At 36.4% G+C, this 18,830-nt stretch overlaps 2 protein-coding genes and 1 long non-coding RNA gene across 7 annotated transcripts in view; 1 reads left to right on the forward strand and 2 right to left on the reverse strand.

Annotated features, from left to right (window-relative positions):
* The window catches only part of LOC111465431, a 5,182-nt gene extending 1,501 nt beyond the window's left edge, over window positions 1-3,681 (reverse strand). The window contains exons 1-5 of one of the 2 annotated variants that reach the window (XM_023109805.1): window positions 3,244-3,681; window positions 2,648-2,769; window positions 2,456-2,511; window positions 655-2,379; window positions 438-549 (exon numbers count right to left, since the gene is read on the reverse strand). In XM_023109805.1, the coding sequence (XP_022965573.1) occupies window positions 438-549; window positions 655-2,379; window positions 2,456-2,511; window positions 2,648-2,750 (1,996 nt within the window). In that variant the 5' untranslated portion in view covers window positions 2,751-2,769; window positions 3,244-3,681. Of the gene's footprint in view, window positions 1-437; window positions 556-654; window positions 2,380-2,455; window positions 2,512-2,647; window positions 2,770-3,243 lie in introns of both variants that reach the window. The other variant, XM_023109804.1, reaches the window with a different exon arrangement.
* Window positions 3,682-4,388: 707 nt separating this feature from the next.
* On the reverse strand, window positions 4,389-10,483 carry LOC111465754. 2 transcript variants are annotated; one of them, XR_002714272.1, is made up of 5 exons: window positions 10,258-10,483; window positions 10,024-10,143; window positions 9,271-9,401; window positions 4,875-5,028; window positions 4,389-4,562 (listed from the first exon to the last, which is right to left on the reverse strand). It is a non-coding gene; the product is annotated as an uncharacterized LOC111465754 (long non-coding RNA). The 2 variants fall into 2 exon arrangements; XR_002714271.1 differs by lacking the exon at window positions 4,389-4,562 and having other exon boundaries at window positions 4,756-5,028.
* Window positions 10,484-13,091: 2,608 nt separating this feature from the next.
* On the forward strand, window positions 13,092-17,839 carry LOC111465512 (protein SAR DEFICIENT 1-like). Of its 3 annotated transcripts, none has more exons than XR_002714207.1 (12): window positions 13,092-13,297; window positions 13,392-13,483; window positions 14,132-14,211; window positions 14,299-14,353; window positions 14,982-15,034; window positions 15,297-15,790; window positions 15,926-16,086; window positions 16,236-16,343; window positions 16,538-16,685; window positions 17,138-17,370; window positions 17,452-17,628; window positions 17,711-17,839. XR_002714207.1 is itself a non-coding variant. In XM_023109920.1 (12 exons), the coding sequence occupies exons 3-12, from the start codon at window positions 13,614-13,616 to the stop codon at window positions 17,566-17,568; spliced, it is 1,476 nt and encodes a 491-aa protein (XP_022965688.1). In that variant the 5' UTR covers window positions 13,092-13,297; window positions 13,392-13,483; window positions 13,568-13,613; the 3' UTR covers window positions 17,569-17,839. The 3 variants fall into 3 exon arrangements, 1 of the variants encoding a protein (XP_022965688.1); XM_023109920.1 differs by adding an exon at window positions 13,568-13,640 and having other exon boundaries at window positions 17,452-17,839; XR_002714206.1 differs by lacking the exon at window positions 13,392-13,483.
* Window positions 17,840-18,830: the final 991 nt, after the last annotated feature.

The raw sequence follows: 18,830 nt of genomic DNA on the forward strand, positions 1-18,830 counted from the left end.
TTTTTTTTTTTTTTTTTTTTTTGATAAGAGTCAGCTTCATGGTTTTAAAACGCATCTGTTAGGGAAAGGTTTCCACACTCTTATAAGGAATGTTTCGTTTCCCTCTTCAACTGATGTGGGTTCTCACAATCCACCCTCTTTAGGGGCCAGCGTCCTCACTGGCACACCGCTCAATGTCTAGTTCTAATATCATTTGTAACCGCTCAAGCTCATTATTAGCAAATATTGTCCATTTTGGCCTTTTATGTATCGCCGTCAGCCACGGTTTTAAAACGCGTCTGCTAGGGAGAGGTTTCCACACCCTCATAAGGAATGTTTTGTTCCCCTCTCCAACCGATATGGATCTCACACAGTGAAATTTGTTTGTGACACTAACTTTCCAGAGAAGGCATAAATCACATAGTTCAAAATATCCCAGGAGGAAGAGAGATATTTACCATGGATGCTATTTCCGTCGTCGGGGGAAAACTCATCGTCTACTGAAGATCCGCTCATGGTCACTGTTTCGGTGTTGTTGCTATCATCAGGTTCCTTCATTTCTTTCACTCCCTGAAACTGGAACAAGTTTAGTTACACAGAGAGAGGTATTGAGAGACATTGAATTATTCAGAACTCAGAATGACTAAACTCATTTTCAGTACCACGGAGCAATACCTTCTGCCATTTATCGACAAACAGTTCGTTGCTATCGGTTGACAAGTGACCGCAATCATGGGGACTATCTGAATATCTGCAGCCTATGCAATTTTCTTTCGTGGCACATTCTGAAGTGGCATAATGCGAATTAGATCCAGAACAAGAAAAAATGTCCTCTCTCGCCATATAAGATTGAGAGGACTCGACCCTACAAGTCAATTCCTGAAGCTTTTGCTCCAACAAAACACTCAAAGCATCGCCGTTTATGGCGTTTAAATTGGGTGAAAATGATGATAGATTCTTCAAATAATCATTCTCACTATAAGAATCAAAGACCAAGCTGTGGTTAATTTTTACAGCCTCATCTGAGTGAGGTTCAGAACTAGATTTCTTCAGTGGGGATGTGAATGTAAAAGAAACAACGTCCATTCCCAGCTTTCGGTTTTCATCACTGTTCATCGAACCATCAACTGCAATATTATATTTGACAGATTTCTCACCGTTGTGGATCAAAGAATTAGATACAGAACTTCCTTCACTACTAACATCCTGACTAACAGATTTTTTCTTCCTTGAGGCAGCATTTCTCTTGGAAGATCCAAAGTCTTTTTTGGCATCAGTTTCTCTCGTGCGTGAGATTTTCGATTCAACTTCGCAGTTGATAAGAATCTTATTTACAGTTTTGCTAGAACCTATGTGACAATTAGCAGACTGAGTCCTTTTGACAGGCTGATTCAGGACTTGGGTTTTTGAAGGCAATTTTTCTTTGTTGGGTAGAGAATTCTGCTTCTGATTGTTTTGAGCTAGAACATTGTTATTCCTCTTCATGGTTCTCTTCTGCATAGTTTTTTGCATGCTGGGCTGGCTTTTGAAAACTTGGCTTGATTTTACGTCAATATGCTCCTTCCGATCCATCGCACCCACCCTGTCACTACAAGAAGTCGAGTCCCCTTTACTCTGATGATTGACCCTTCCTTGAACTGCAAGAGAAACTGGTCTTCCTTTATCTTTTAAACCGTTGGAATTACTTCTATCCGCACCAGTAGACTCCGTCCCCGACACAAGATGTTCGGATCCACTATAGTTCCGCTCACTAGCCTTTCCTTTTCTATTCTTTCCGACGTAATTTTCTGTTGATCGTTCAATTCCAGATGACTTACGCGTAGTTTCCACTTTCTCTTTCAAATCCCGGATTCTCAAGGGCACTGAAGAGTTGGTAATAGATGTCATTTTACTCTTCACAGGTTTCCTTGGACTTGCCTCAATTATCTTGGTAGCTGCTTCCATTAAGTAACCTGTGCTCATTGTTGGAGTAAACCCAGGGCTCTTAATAGGAGACAACAACTTATGATGAGTTATAGGTATAGATTTAGCAGACTTGGGAGGCAATACTTCAGATTGAAATCTCTCAATTGGAAGTTTCGGTACTTTTTGCGCCCGCAAGTCCAAGAGATTCCCAGAAAACCTCTCGAGTTTGTTTGGCATATCAATATAGTCCATAGAATGACAGTTCCATCCTCCATCACTGTTATCATGATGAGAAGCCCCGACCAAGCGGGATTCTAAAAAAGAAGTAGAACAAGGCTCGGGTACGTTAGAAGGCAATGAATCTAACCCCATAAGTCTGGCAACGACACTGGGGACTCGACCCCCACATTTTTCATCACTTGTTTTGGTCAAAGAAAAATCCCAATCACCATTTAATTTATAACTAGAACTTGCTCCATCTTCCCTTGCCTCTAACTACAGATAGAGAATCATTCAGAAAACAGGGTAAACGCAAGACGAAAAATGGAACAGAAATGCCAAGAATTCTTACCTGAAAGAGCTGTGATTTTGACAAGTTGTCAACATTTTCTTTTCCTTGCTTCAATCCTTTTTTGGCAAAATAGGAGAAATCAGCATACTAAAGAAGTAAAATGTTTCTTCAACACTCATTTAATCCATTTCATTATAAGGATAAAGCAAGAACAGAACCCTGAAATAGCACAAGCTCAAAAGCAATAGGTACCAGCTAACTCATTACTGCTTGAGAACAGCCTTTTCCGAGATTTGCCATTCCAATCAAATAAGTTAAGAAAGCCTCCTTTTGAGCGTTTCTTCTCAACCTCCATCTTCTAATCCACAAAAGGCCTAGACAGCAGCCATGGGAAGATCAAAACAGAACCCATAACCAAAAATTTCTCAGAGTTTATCACAGAATCCATTATCCCAATAGCACAATCAAACAAGAGGAGTTTTATCCAATACTTAACAGTTTACATCTCTTGCTCTAATGAGCCTTCCAAGAAACCCTAATTTTACAGCGAGAGAGGTAAAGCAAGGCCTATCAAAGAACCATTTAGCATCTAACAAAGGAGAAAATACCAAAACAAGAACAGAAATAGCAAGCATTGTAGTTAATAAAAATGTGTCATCTCCAAATATAAACCAAATCCTTGGCCGTTCTAACACAAATTTCATCCAAAATTCAGTATCCACAGTGCGACATTTCAAAATTCAAATTGTTCATTCCTCAGACCATGAACAAAATCAACGAACATTTATTGTTTCAAATACGAACAGAATCGAAAACTCAGCCATTGTAATGAAACAAAAAACACATACCTCTCAGCAAACAGATCCCATTTCCAAACTGCTAGTTCGCGACCAGAAACAGGCGGAACAAATCAAAGAGAGAACAAAACTCAGATCTAACAACTAAAAGGTCGCAAAATTGACCAAAAGAGTGCGTTGAAAAGAAGTTAACAGTAAGGAATAGAGATCTTCAGGCGGTAGAGAAAGAAGTACTAAAAGCAAAGGACAGATAGGAAACGTAGAACATTAAAAATGGCAGAATGAGAGAGAAATAAGCTTAAAAACTGGTCTTTTGTGGTGGAAAAAATTTAAGGAATTGAAGAGTCTCCTCCTCCTCCTTCCCCTGCTCACTGCCGTCTGAGAAGTTCTTCTCACTTGAATGCAAATCCCTCGCTTTCTCTCTCTTCTTTCTCTCTCTACTGCCATGTGAGAAGAAGCAGGAAGGTTTCGTGCTTTGGCCCATATTGCAAGAGAACCCCACTTTTCAACTTTCCATGTGGGGCCCACTTAGTTAAAATAAAGATATGAAAATTTAAATAATTTGTTTTCTTTTTTAATTTTTTTTAAATGGAAATTTTCAGTTTTTAAACGGATTCAATCCTGACCGTTGCTTTATTTTATTTTCTTTTCTTTTCTGTTTTAAATAAAGAGATTTTTGTAGTAATATTATTGATATAATGAAGAAATAAATAATTTAAATTGAAAAGAAAAAATAGCTATTTGTTTAAATTCTTGTCTTTTCTTTCTCAAAAGGAACATTTCAAATTTAGAAAGGCAAAAAGGTTTCTTTCTAATTGGTTGATGGAAATTTTGGGACGATCAAATAAATAATATTTATATTAAAATTACAAATTTAAATGTTATAATTTTTGGATAAAAACTAAACCTCTCCAGACTGGTATGATATTATCGACTTTGAGCATAAACTCTCATGATTTTACTTTGTGATTCCCAAAACACCACATACCAATGGAGATAGTATTCTTCAGTTATGAACTCATTATCTTCTACTAAATTGACCAATGTGGGACCCACTCTCAATAATCTTCATCAAACTTTATTATACTAGAGATTTTACCTGAGTCTTTTTTAAATTAATTTTAAAAATTATAGAGACTAAATTCTAATTTTCTAGATTATATATATATATATATATATATTATATATATGTCCTCTTGCTAAAGAAATACGACCGACCGACGATACAGACAGATATATGAGATGATTGATAGAGGTTCCCTATATTGGAGAGTGGAAGGGGAAGTCTCTATTTACATAACATAAAGGATGGGAATGAAGAATGGGAGCCCAACCCATGCATCCCGAGCATAGAGCTAACTAAGAATGAGCTGCATTTGAATAAAAGAACGAACTAGACCGAAGAACTACAATTGAAACAAGACCAAGATTTGAAAGGATAAGAACAAAAAAATAAGAGATTTTTTTCTCAAAAACCTAGAAACTCAAATTATTCGAAAGTTCGACCAAAAAAATTAATGGGTTTTATTTTATTGATTTATATACTAAAGGCATCTCATAAAGTTGAAAGTTAGACACATGCAAGTTGGACACGAAGTAGTGTTTTCAGTGACGGACGGATGAGTAATGCGTAAGAACCCGACCTTGTGAGGGGAACATCAACAAAAAACGAATGTTAATACCTCATATGCTGAGAAGCAAAAGAAGGAATCCACCCGAGGAAGGGCTCCCGTCTGATTAGCTAGTTGATAAAGCAATAACTTACCAAGGCAAATGATCAATAGCTAGTTCGAGAGGATAATCAACCACATTGGAACTGAGACACGATCCAGCCTCCTACAAAAGATAACTATCAATTATTAGACTTCAATTTATTAAAAATTCATAATTAAACTCCGATTTAGTTAATGTTTTATTATTCTAACCAGTCAAATTATAAGTTATCACAATATTATCAATAAAAAAAAAACAATCAAAGTTAGTAACAACAGCACTTATGAGGGCAATGAATAATTGCAAAAGAACTGTTATCAATGGTCGCAGTAAATTTCTAAAGTAATAATTTGCACCTTCAATTAGGTAAAAAAGAGAGGTCAAATATTTATTGCTTTCTTCAACTATTTAAGGATAATAGTTTTTTTTTCCTTTTCTCTTCTTTTTCTTTTTTTGTTACAATTATTTAAGAAAATAGTTGAGAAGACCTGCCAAATTATTCAAAGAGCCACAAATAATTTCACTTCCTCTTTAATTAAATTATAAATTTAAGATAGAATTTCGAACTCGTAATTTAATAAATTTCATAAATAGTTTTTACGATCTATAAACTACTTCTAAAGGATCCTATCAATTAAAACTATATGGACTAAATTCTAACTTTCTCAAAACTAAGGTGTGAGGAGAACAAAACACCCTTTATAAGAGTGTGGAAACCTTCTCTTAACAGACACGTTTTAAAGTCTTGAGAGGAAGCCTGAAAGAAAAAGTTCAAAGAGGACAATATTTGCTAGCGGTGGACTTGGGCCATTACAAATGGTATCATAGCTAGACACCGAACTATGTGTCAGTGAGGTGGCCCTTCCGCGAAGGGGGTAGACACGAGATGGTGTGCCAATAAAGACGTTGGGCCTCAAAGGAGGGTGGATTTGGCGGGGGGTCCCACATCGATAGGAGAAAGGAAAACGTACCAGCCCCAAAGGGGATGGATTTAGCCGAGGTCCCACATCGATTAGAGAAAGGAAACAGGGCACATCGCCCCAAAGGGGGTGGATTTGGCGGGGGTCCCACATCGATTGGATAAAGGAAACGGGGCACATCGATTGGAGAAAGGAAAGAGTACCAGCCTAAAGTGGTGAATTTGGCGAGGTCCTACATTGATTGGAGAAAGGAAACAGGGCACATCGATTGGAGAAAAGAAAGAATGTCAGCCCTGAAGGGAGTGAATTTGGCGAGGGTCCCACATCGATTGGAGAAAAGAAAGAGTGTCAACCCCAAAGGGGTGGATTTGGCAAAGGTCTGTATCGGTTGGAGAAATGCAAGAGTGTAAGCCCCAAAGAAGGTGGATTTGGCGGGGTCCCACATTGATTGGAGAAAGGAAAGAGTGTCTGCCCGGCAAAGGTCCGATTAGAGAAATGCAAGAGTGTAAGCCCCAAAGAAGGTGGATTTGACGGGGTCCCACATTGATTGGAAAAAGGAAAGAGTAACGGAGCTCGAAAGGAAAAGCACAAAGAAAACAATATTTGTGGCTTGGATCCTTACCAGACCAAATTTATGATTTAACCCAATTCAAAATAAAAAAAATCAAACATTTAAAACTCACATTCCGAGTCTATGTTTGGTTCTATTTAGAAACTATCCAAGTTTGGTACTTCCGGTTTTTAATTTACTCATTTAAATTTCAAACTCGTGGAGCAAACTTCTCACAAGCAAGCTTCCCTAATTAAATTATTAGTAATGGGAATCAATAAGTGCATCTAATCATTTCTATTATATTGGCACAATTATAACAACCTCAATCATCTATCTCATACAAGAGTATATTAAAAACCTCATCCAAAGCTAAAAAATTAGCTAACATGTGGACTATTAGAAACCCGAGTCACTATAACATCCCAACATATCATTGAAAATTGGATTAAAAATAGGCTAAAATGTATTAAACAAATCAACCGGACGTAAGAAATTATGTTACAAATATCATATGAATAAAAGAGTTGGCAGAAATCTAGAAGATTTCACCATCGACAAAGATCATACTTCGACTCTTTAAAGCTAAAAGAATCGACCAACAAAATCCAAGAAAAAAAGAAAAATATTGTTTGATTTAAACGAGTAAAAAGACAACTTCAAATAGAGATGTCTAATGAACTTGTGGAACTTGTTTTGAACGAGATGGAAAATTCTCGTTTCAATAGGGAATAGAGCAAGGTGAAAAAAATCTTTTCCAAGTTAGTCATAGAGAGCTGGGAATTGAGACGGGAATTATATTTGTAACGACCCAGCCCCACCACTAACAGATATTATCTTCTTTGGGCTTTCCTTTTCGGGATTCCCCTCAAGATTTTTAAAAAGCATCTTTCAGAGTTAAACAACGGAACCAGTGCTCATCCATATACTGTCCTCTTTGGGCTTTCCCTTATAGGAATAGAGCAAGAAGTGAAAAATCTTTTCCAGGTTAGTTAAAGAGAGCTGGGAATTATATTTGTAACAACTCAGCCCCACCGCTAGCAGATATTGTCTTCTTTGGGCTTTCTTTTTCGAGTTTTCCCTCAAGGTTTTTAAAAATCATCTTTCAGAGTTACATAGCGTAACTAGTGCTCCAAATACAGTACCCTCTTTTGACTTTTCCTTATGAGCTTCCCCATTACTACGAAGTCTGCTAGGGAGAGGTTTCCACCCCCTAAACTAGTGCTCATCCAAATACAATTCTCTTTAGGCTTTTCCTTATGGGCTTTCTCTTATGGGCTTCTCTATTACGGTCTGCTAGGGAGAGTTTTCCACACTCTAAACCCTAAGCCTTCAAGAATTTTGAGTTTTCTCTTCCGAGCTTCCTCATTACACGTTTATTAAGGATAAGTTTCCACTCCTTTATAAAGGGTGTAACGTTCTCCTTCCAACCAACGTGGGATATTGCAGTATTCTTCGTTCCAGTTTCCATCCACCTAAATTCTTTTCAAATATGAAACCAAACGAAGCAGAGTCTAACAAAATCATAAAATAGAAAAATCTAAGATCCTAGATTTTGTTTCTACTAATAAAAATTCAACACAAATTAGAGTTGGAAAATGTTAGATTCTTGACGAACAAATAGAGTCGGCTGAGAAATGATTGGCCATTGCTTCTCGCCAAGAACATGCAATTTGGTCCCACTTCAATTTCAAGATCACTACAATACATTCAATTATTTTAGAGTCGTTTTTTTAAAAATAAAAATAAAATAAAATTCTCTTCCCATTTCATGTTTTCTTTAATTTCATAATAATTATAAACTTTAAGTTTTCAAATCATTAAACTTACAAGTTATGATTTGCCAACCACCCTTACTTTACCCAACTAATCAACTCTCTATTCTATAATATCGATTAACATTTAAATAATAGTGTAAAGCCTAGTACCTTGATAGAAATTATAATAATAATAATAATAATAATAATAAATAAATAAATAAATGATATGTTTTCTTACAAGTAATGTCACGTTTAGGGAGACAATGAGGACATCTTAAAAAAAATTAATTTGATAATCATTTTATTTTCTATTTTCTATTTTTTTTTTAAACAAATTAAGCTCCTAAGCATCATTTCTACCTCTAAATTTCATCCTACATTTTTAAACAACTATTTGAATACTAAAAAAATAATTTTTAAAAATTTGATTTCGTTTTTTAAATTTGGTTTAAAATGATGTGTTTTCAAAGTGAAAAACTTACCAAAAGAAAAAAGAAAAAAATTGCGAGATCTCACTAGAAGATGCGTTTTAAAAACCTTGAGGAAAAGTCCGAAAGGAAAAATTAAAAAGGACAATGTCTGCTGGCGGTGGGCTTGAGTGGTTACAAATGGTATCAAAGTCAGACATAGATAATGTGTCAGCGAAGAGGTGGACACGAGTTAATGTGCCATCAAGGATGCAGGCTCCAAAGGGGTGGATTGGAGGTCCCACATTGATTAGAGAAGGGAATGAATGGTAGCGAGACACTGGCCCTGAAAGGGGGTGGATTGTGAAATCTCACATCTTTATAAGGGTATAGAAACCTCTCCCCAACAGACGCATTAAGAGAAAACTCGAAATGAAAAGTTAAAGAGAATAAGATCGGCTAGCCTTTGGTTAAACTAAAGTAACATATAAATAAACAGAACTAATTCTGCAGCAGAAGCTCCTAAACAATTCCCAACTATCATGACAGCAACATGCATACCTCAATAATCTACAAAGGGGCCTTTTTTCATGTTATCATTTTGACTCTCTATGTCAGTCTTTCAAATAGAGGATTTAGTGAGAGAAAAATTGATGCTCCCAAATACAAATCATCCTGCCACAGTGATAAATCATACGTGATCAAAATAATTGAGTTAGCATAAATACCTGGGTTGAGGACAAGCAAGTTTGCAGTCAAGACGGAAGCATTTCTAGCCTGCTCTGAAGGCACCATGACAAAATAATAGAGGGCTGAACTGTTGTCCCCAAGTATGAAGGTGGAATGGTGTCCATTGCCGCTAATGTCATCTGGTTAGCAAGACTTCTTGTAACAGTCCAAACCCAAGTTCATCGTTAATAGATATTGTTCGCTTTGGTCCATGATTTATTGTCGTCAGCCTCACACTTTTAAAATGCATCTGTTAGGGAGAAGTTTTCACTCTTATAAAGAATGTTTTGTTCTCCTCTCCAACCGATATGGGATCTCACAATTCGCCCTACTTAGGAGTCCAACGTCCTCGCTGTCACACCGCTTGGTGTCTGGCTCTAATACCATTTGTAACAGTCCAAGCTCACCACTAACAAATATTGTCTACTTTGGCCCGTTATGTATCACCGTGAGCCTCACGGTTTTAAAATGTGTCTGTTTAGGAGAGGTTTCCATTCTCCTATAAAGAATGTTTTGTTCCCCTTTCCAACGGATGTGGGATCTCACAATCCACCCTCCTTGAGAGCCCAGCATCCTCGTTGGCACACCGCCTGCTGTCTGGCTCTGATTTCATTTGTAACCGTTCAAGCCCACCACTACCAGATATTGTCCGCTTTGGCCTGTTACGTATCGCCGTCAGCCTCACGGTTTTAAAACACACAAGTTAGGGAGAGATTTCCATACTCTTATAAAGAATGTTTTGTTTCCCTCACCGACGTGGAATCTTACACTTCTTAAGACAATTATCACATGGATAAGAGCCATATTTGCATGCTTTTTTGATCAAATGACACTTTGAAATGCTGAAGCTATGTTTGTCTCCAACATTCCTCCTATGAAATTTCACCGCAAATTAAGGAGCATGAGGTTGCATCAACTAATCGAAATTGTAAAATACTAAAAGTAAGAGGCAGGAACTGTCATGGTGATGAAATGGAGTAACTAACCTTAAGTTCACAGAACTCTTTCATTTTCCTTTCTCGAATCATTGACATCTTACAACTTTCACTTTTAAATCCTTGTCCATTAAGTAACATGCATATGATGCGGCTGAAATCCTTCTTCTGGTACAAGACAATACATAACCCTTTTCCTTGAAGCTTTGAAACCAACATCACTTTCACTGGAAGAATCAATATCGACCAAATTTGGTTTTTCCTCCACTTGAGATGAATGTACCTCCACTTGAGATGAATCTTTTATGATGTGATGGTGGAGGTCGTAGTTTCTAATATGATATTAGAGTTATGCCCTTAACTTAGTCATGTCTATAGAATCCTCAAATGTCGAACAAAAAAGTTGTGAGTCTCGAAGGTATAGTCAAAAGTGACTCAAGTGTCGAATAAAGGGTGTGCTTTGTTCCCTTCGTTCGAGGACTCCAAAGAAATGAGTCGAATCTCGATTAAGGGGAGGTTGTTCCAAGGCTACATAAGCCTTAGAGGAGGCTCTATGGTGTACTTTGTTTGAGGGGAGGATGGTTGAGTGGGAGTCCACGTTAGCTCTAATTAGCTCTAATTAAGAGAATGGTCATAGGTTTATAAGTAAGTAAGTAATGCATTTCCATTGGTATGAGACTTTTCAAGAAACCAAAAGAAAAATCATGAAAACTTATATTTAAAGTGGACAATATCATATCATTGCGGTGATCGTGGTTCTTAATACAGTACTCTAAAGAGATGAATTCCTGCTCATCACCACCTGAACAAAGAAGCACTTTAATAGCTGAATTAGAAGAGCCATTTTTACTCTCTGTTGATCAATCTCACTATAATAACATTATACCACTCGTTAATCAGTATGATAACCTCAACATCATCATCTAAGCAAAATTTAAACCCACCATTTTTAAACGGTTTTTATGATTCATCAACAGAAAAATGATTAATAATTTACTGTAACTTCCCAGTAACCTCTAGCTAATATTATCTTTTTTGGGCTTTTCCTTTTAAACTTTCCCTCAACGCGTCTGCTATTTCCACACTCTTATAAAAAATGTTTCGTTCTTCTCCCCAACCGATGTAGGATCTCACAATCCACCCCTTCGGAGCCAGCATCCTCGCCGGTGCTCGTTCCTTTCTCCAATCGATGTGGACCTCCTCAATCCACCCCATTCGGGGCCCAATGTCCTTATTGGCACATCGCTTCGTATCCATTCCCTTCGGGGCTCAGCCTCTTAGCTAGTACATTGCCCTGGCTTTAATACCATTTGTAATCGCCTAAGTCTACCGCAAGCAGATATTGTCTTCTTTGGGCTTCCTTTCAACGTTCTTAAAATGCATTTGTTAGGGAGAAATTTTCACATACTTATAAAAAAATGTTTCGTTTTCCTCCCAACTGACGTGGAACCGATATAACATATTCTCACTCAAATTATCCACAAATTCCAATGACATATACGTCTTCAAGTTACAGTCCTTTCCCTCAACCTGAACGAAGACGAACAATTACAGTTCTTCTCCTCAACCCATAGCTATGAAGTTAGACTTATTAAAATTTCCAAAACCAGATTCCTACAGCGGCGTACATTTAGAATCAACGAAAAATGAATTAAACGATATTCCGTTGCTCTCATTCAAGTCGCGAAACAGATAAACAGAGGAAACTGCAGTGCAATTTTAGAGTTCAGAAATGGCTAGAGATCCAAGAAATTACCGTAGAGATTGATTATGCATTCCAAGCAGGCCTGCGCCAATTCTTCATCGAAACCAAAATCAGCGGCCAAGCTTCGCAACCGAGCTCTCTCCTTCTCCATGTCGTGACCGCCCATTTTCGGGATGTGGAGGCTTTGTTTCTCCCGCGAAAATTACCTTTATTTTGCTACATTATAAAAAAAATAAAAATAAAAAATACATTGTCCGTATATAAAAATACATTTTTATTATTTTATTATCCGCTAAATTAAATAAAAATATATATTTATATAAAAAATAAAAAAAAATCAACCACCAACATTTTTAGTAAAATACTTTTAAATTTTTTTATTTGGGTATACCTTTAAATTTTTAAAGGTTTTGAAGCTTACTCTGCTACAGCTGACCGTTAGGATAGCAGGGTACCCCCGTTTAAGCTTGAAGTGACTTAGCGCCATGACAAGGGGTATCGGAGCTAAAGGTTCGGGCAAGCCATGACTAGTGGAAAAAAAAAACCGTAGGCTAGTGTCGTCGAAGAGGCTGGGAGCAGACTCATAATTGTGTGGATGCATTGTTATACAACTAAAGGGACATATTTCGAGCTAGCAGGTTGCTTCTCCAGAAAAAGATGTGTTGGTTAGGCGAACCAAAAGACGTAAAGAACGCGGAGCGTGAAGTGCAATTAGATCCATTTTGAAGACGAGTTTTAGAATGATACTCTTAAATTTTCAAATAAATTTAAAAACTATTTTCATTAATACTTTATATAAAAAAGAATATAATTTTTAACCTTTTTTTTTTTTTTTCTAAATTGTAATATAAAAATATTTTAAAATTTTTATTTGCGTAAAAAATACCTTTAAATTTTTTAAAATTTGAATGATAATTTTAAATTTTCAAATAAATTAAAAAAAAAAAACTTTTATCTTAATACTTTATATAAAAAAAATAATTAATTTTTAACGGTATTTTAAAAAATAGTATTAAACTTTAAAAAAATTCACTAATATCATTCCATTTATTTATTTATTATAATTATTTTATTAAGAACAATTTTAATGTTATTTTTATTATTAAAGAAAAAGTTGAATTATTCGTCCTTTTTTTAAAAAAAAAAAAAAAAAAATTAGAATCCGTGTGAGTTTAGAACTGAATGAACAGCCGTGAGAGATAAAAGCCGCCGAAATGGAGGGGGGACAGAGCCGGTAATGGCGAAAGAGAGATCTGCGCGTTCCTGGAAACTCGAAGCTTGGGAAAAATGGCGTCAAGAGTTCATCTCGCAATGTCAAATAAACCTTCGTACGGTCGGCGCATTGACTAGACCAGGTGGTCAGTCCACACAGTGCGAGAAATTCAAGTAACAACTCTTCACGCCAATCATTTCCTCTTCATTTCCTGAAACAAACCCTAATTTAGCGATTTCGTCGTGGTTTCTGTTTACTTTTTTACAGATTAATGTAATTGTTTGATTGGATGTGGGGACAATGAGATCGGTTTTGCCCCTTTCATTCACGTTCGCAGGCCCCTCTAACTTAAAGAACGTGTAATTTTTTTGTCTGATCTTCAAACATCTCTATGCTTTTATGTCGCCGTTCGTCATTTTCATGTGGTTATTGTCGTTCTCAAGGAAAATGGCTCATTCGTTAATGCTTTAAGTGCTGCTGCTATAACCAATGACTGAATTTCCTAGAACTTCGAAGGTAATTTCAGCCGCTTGAAGATTAGAGGCTGAAATGGAGTTTCAGGGGAACTTTCTATTGTAATTTCTGTGCTTCTTCTTGATCAATCAGCCATGTTCATTGATTTCTCTTCAATTTCTCTTCCAAATCCGCTCCCCCAGTCAGTGTCAGATAGGAACACGTAAAGATGGGTATTAGTGGATATTTTATTAGGACATGGCAGTTTTGTTAGTTATCCGAAGCTCAGAGAATTTCTTCCAACTTTCCATTACAAAATCTAGGCAATGTCATGCTTCCTTTAGAAAATGGTTTTGCCTATTCCAACATTTATTTTACAATATAAAATTGACTTCAAGTATTAACGCGTTTCTTCTGTAGTTTGATGGAAGCTTCCTCTTCCCTTCTGAGTACAATAAATTGTCAATAGCCATTTCCTTATAACATTTATCAGCAGAAGAATTCTTAGAGATTTTGGTTGTCTTGAGCTGTTTTCTCGGTATTTGATGGTACAGAAGAGGGCTTTTCATATCTACCATGGCGATGGTTATGGAGCTCCAAATCAAGAGTCAAAACGAATCAATATACTTGGGACGTGAGTATACAGTTAGTCCAAGAACATTGGTGTTCTGTACATTGTTCTTTTATTTTCATACATTTGGTTTCATTTGTGTTTCTGCAGGGCTTTTCTGGAGGATAGCATGTTCACTATTCTCGAACCTTTGATTCGGAGAGTGGTAAGACAAGTCTCTTATTGTTGGTTATAACTAAACTGAATCAATTAAATCTGTTTTAGAATTACTTTGACAGCCTTCTTAGCTCTGTCTTTTAGGTTTGCAATTAAAATTGTAGCCGTTGTAGGATAAAAGGAAATTGGTCTGGTGCCTTGATGGCTTTTGTTTTTTGGCTGCAGACCCTTGTGTACTTCCTCCTTTTTTTTTTTTTTTTTTTTTTTTTTTTTTTTTTTTTTTTTTCCATTNAGAAAGGTCCAACGGAGTTTTAAAGAGTTTCAAAAGATAAACCTCCCTTTAAAACTTGAGATGATGTAGGAAGTTATACCAACTTTAAGCTATTAGTGTGATTGATTCAACAAGTACCAAGGGATTTTGGTTGGCTGATTTCATTTCCGAATTCGCTTGCGACAAGACAAGCTATAGGTCACCTAGTCTCCAGCTGTTTATATCTTTAAATTTCAAACCGTGTTTTAAGTAATAAATAACGATATAACAAAACAAATATACGGAGAGGTGGCTAACACTACCACACTCAAATGGTGAAACAAGCGACAGCCATAGTTATTAAGCAGACCTTTGATTTCAGACATTTGATATTCTATTCTGTGTTTTCTGTATGTTTGTTGATTAGGTAAGAGAAGAAACAGACTGTGCTATTACCAAAAATTTTCTCTCTTCTTCAAGGTACGTACTTTACCCTGTCCTTGCTCAATTTTTTTCGTTGATCATTTGTGAACCGTCTCTCTGCCTTCAAAAACCTTTATTCTGTAAATTTTTCATGCAGTTAAGTTTAGGATTGCTACTTTGATTTTTGCCTCCATGAGTGGTTCATTATTTAGTAAAATTAGTTCGTTGGCATGCATTTTCTGACATATTCATTCATCAATCATTATGTTGGTCTTTCCTCGTTATCCACCTGAATTTTAGCTACCTTTTGGCTCTCCAGCAGCTCAATTAGCGAAGCTGAAACAACGACAGCAGGATTTAGTATGCAGCTGCTGTTTGATGGCAAACTGCCAGATCAAATATTCACAAACAATCCACTGAAAGCCGAGGGGGGCAAACCATTGGAAATTCATCTATGCTATGCCAATTCCAAGACTGTAGTGGAATCTGGTCCACTATCATCGGCGAAAGTCGATTTTTCTGTCATCAGTGGGCAATTTTCCAGAGATGAGGATGATTGGACTGAGGAGGAGTTCAATTCTAAAATTTTAAGTGAAAGAGATGGTAAAAGACCTCTTTTAGCGGGATCCCAGAGTATCGTATTGAAAAATGGGGTTGGAATAATAAAAGATCTAAGCGTTACTGATAATTCCAGCTGGATCCCGAACAGGAAGTTCATATTGGGAGCTAAAATTTCACAAAAAAACTCTGGAGAATATAGAGTTAAGCCAGCCAGAAGCTATCCTTTTTCCGTCAAAGACTGCCGTGGAGAGAGTAAGTTGTGATAGATTGACACTTAGCTCAACACTTAAAGAGAATTACTATCTTGTGTCTTGTTGACCTTCGTTTTCTGGGTACCAGATTCTGATAAATGATAGTATTGTCTGGAACTAATTGCTTGTTTTTCAGGGTATATGAAGCATCATCCTCCAAGTGTGCAAGATGAAGTATGGCGTTTGGAGAACATTCGAAAAGATGGTAAATTCCATCACCAGCTTACCAGACACAACATTCACACTGTCGAAGACTTTCTCCGGCTGAATGAAACAAATCAACGCAAGTTGCGCTCCGTAAGATAGTCTCCATAGTTGTGTTAACTATAATTCTCGATCATTTATGTTTACTTGTTCTTTTTCATTTGTTTTCTTCATCTATTTGACTGACTCTAGGAAGAACAATCTTATAACTCACACTTGGTTTTGTGCCGATGACATTACAGATACTTGACCCAATGTCAGATAGGATGTGGCAAAAAGTTTTGGATCATGCAAAAACTAGCATCACGGGCAGTTGCACGGTTCCAAGATGCCCAAATGGATGGGATGGGGTAATTTATTCTGTTCAACTCTGTCTCAAAAGTTGCCATATTTCTGCATTTAGTAAAATATGATTTTTGTTTGGAAGGAGAAAAGAAAACGATAGGGGAAAGAAAGGAATCGCGATTACTATTATCTTAAAATTTTCATTCTTGTAAAATAAATTTACGTTCCAAAACTTAGCAGCTATCATTTTCGTTTGCAGGCAATAGTTGAAGATCTAAAGCAGCCAATATGTATGAACAGATTTGATGAGCAACCAACCTTCAAACCTCCATTGACCTACCGGCAAGCTGGTCCTATTTCTCCGAATCTACGGTTGCATCCATTGCCTGACGTCATACATTCACAAGGTATAAAATCTGTGATGATATAATTAATACAAGATGGATTTTGTTATTTTAGAGTGTGGTTTGATGATCATACTACCCTTCATAAATAATGAATACAACCAAATTACACATTTCTTTAGAAAATTTACTACCTCTGATGCTAAAGTAGCTCTGTTTCTGTGTTGACTCCTTCAAATTCACTTTTCTGAGGCGGTTGATTTTTTGAAAATAAATGATAACAAAAGGGCCCAAGGTAGTTTGTTCTTGAACCGTCCGTTTGATCGGTTGGGTTCTGGCATGAAAAAGTCCTCCCCAAGTTGCCTTCTTGCATTTCGTTCTTGATTTTGGGGCGTGATTGTATAAACTGACGAATCTCTGAATCGAAACGATATTTTGAGTTCATATATCTTTTTTCACGTCCTGTCGTACAATATCTAGTTCCCTAAAACAATGTATTTCTATTTTCTGAGCAGAGAACCTGCAAATTTGTGCTCCAAATACTAACAACAGCGAACAAGATGGAATACCTTCAATTTTCCAAATACATAACAGTCATGCAGGCCAAATCTTTCCTCCAATACTGCAACCTGATTACATTGTAGATGACTGTACTTTACTGATACAAACTCCAGTTTACTATCCCCCAGCAACACTCGGGCATGGAAACGAGTTTCTTCCTTCTTCGAGTTATGCAGCAGAGGCTGGGGTGTGTGGTATTTCCCCTTATGTGGATCATGTCTCCGATATCTTAAATGGGGCTGATTAAGTTTCAAGCTGTTCTGTGTAGGCAATGTCAATCGAATCTTCGAAATGGAAATGGAAAAGCCAATATTCAGACGTTGTCTCGCCGTGCTCCGGTTCTAAAATGTCAAGTAACTTCCTTTATTGTCTTAGTGTCGTGTAATACTGCTCACCCAAGGAGTAAATTTTCTGCTAAATTTGCAGGTTCTTCTTAATCTGCTTTAGGTTACTTTGTTTTATTTTTTTGTAGATAGTCCTCTTTTGTGTCCCTGCAATATTTATCTTTCCCTTGGGGCCAATGTGCAGCAAAGAGTCTGCTTTCCTCTTTTTATCTATATAAGCTCTGCTAGTTGAAGTTGTTGTAACCTATAAAACAATTAGAAAGGAACATATGTTTTTCTTCGAAATGAACATCACAAGTATACAGGTTCCTACATCGGCTGCCTCGTAGGCCGAGGGCTCGGGTCGTTAAGCGAAGAGGCGACAAGGTACACATTTGTATGGCCTTTGTTTCTATAGTGAAGCATTGATTTGGGGGGAAATATTAATTATTCATACTCATAGCTCCACTGAACCCGAAGAAACTAGAGGGGTTCGTGTATTAGGTTAAGTTAAAAGACATTTTTTTTTATATTCAATTCAATTATTCATATTGTGAGATTTCACATCGGTTGGAGAAGGGGAACAAAGCATTCCTTGCAAGAGTCTGGAAACTTCTCCTATTAGATGCGTTTTAATATTGTGAGGTTGACTATAATGTGTAGCAGGTCAAAGCGGACAATATCTATTAGTGGTGGACTTGGGCCGTTACAAATGGTATTAGAGCTAGACATCGGATGGTGTGTCAATGAGAACGGTGGTTGGAAAGAGGGTGAATTGTGAGATCTCACATTGGTTGGAAGGGAGAACGAAACCTTCTTTTTAAGGGTGTAGAAACCTCTCCCCAATACACATGTTTTAAAACTATGAGAGTGACTCGAAACATAACAGGCCAAAATGGACAATATGTACAGGTGAACTTAGATTTTAATTTTGTTTTTTTAATAAATGTAAAATAGTAATATATAAATTATATATTTATTTATTTTCAGTTATTGATTTGTAATTCAATTTCAATTTAAATTTTTTAAAAATATATTCCAAATGCTTAAAATTTTGCTTTTTTTTTTTTTTTTTTTACCTTTGGAGAAATAAAAAGACAAAAGGGTGTAATTAAATAAAATTATATATATTTTAAATTAATAAATTCAATTGATTTAGTTCAAAACAGATACGTAAATTTAAAGGTCAATTTTTTTAAAAAATATTTTTTAACACGCATAAAAAAAAATCATAATAAAGGAGAAAGAAAATCAATTTTTTTGGATTAAGATCATGGCATATTATTTTTTTAGAGATCCTTTAACCATATATGGGGGGAAAATC

This window comes from Cucurbita maxima, unplaced genomic scaffold, assembly GCF_002738345.1.
Source record: "Cucurbita maxima cultivar Rimu unplaced genomic scaffold, Cmax_1.0 Cma_Scf00029, whole genome shotgun sequence".
NCBI lineage: Eukaryota > Viridiplantae > Streptophyta > Magnoliopsida > Cucurbitales > Cucurbitaceae > Cucurbita > Cucurbita maxima.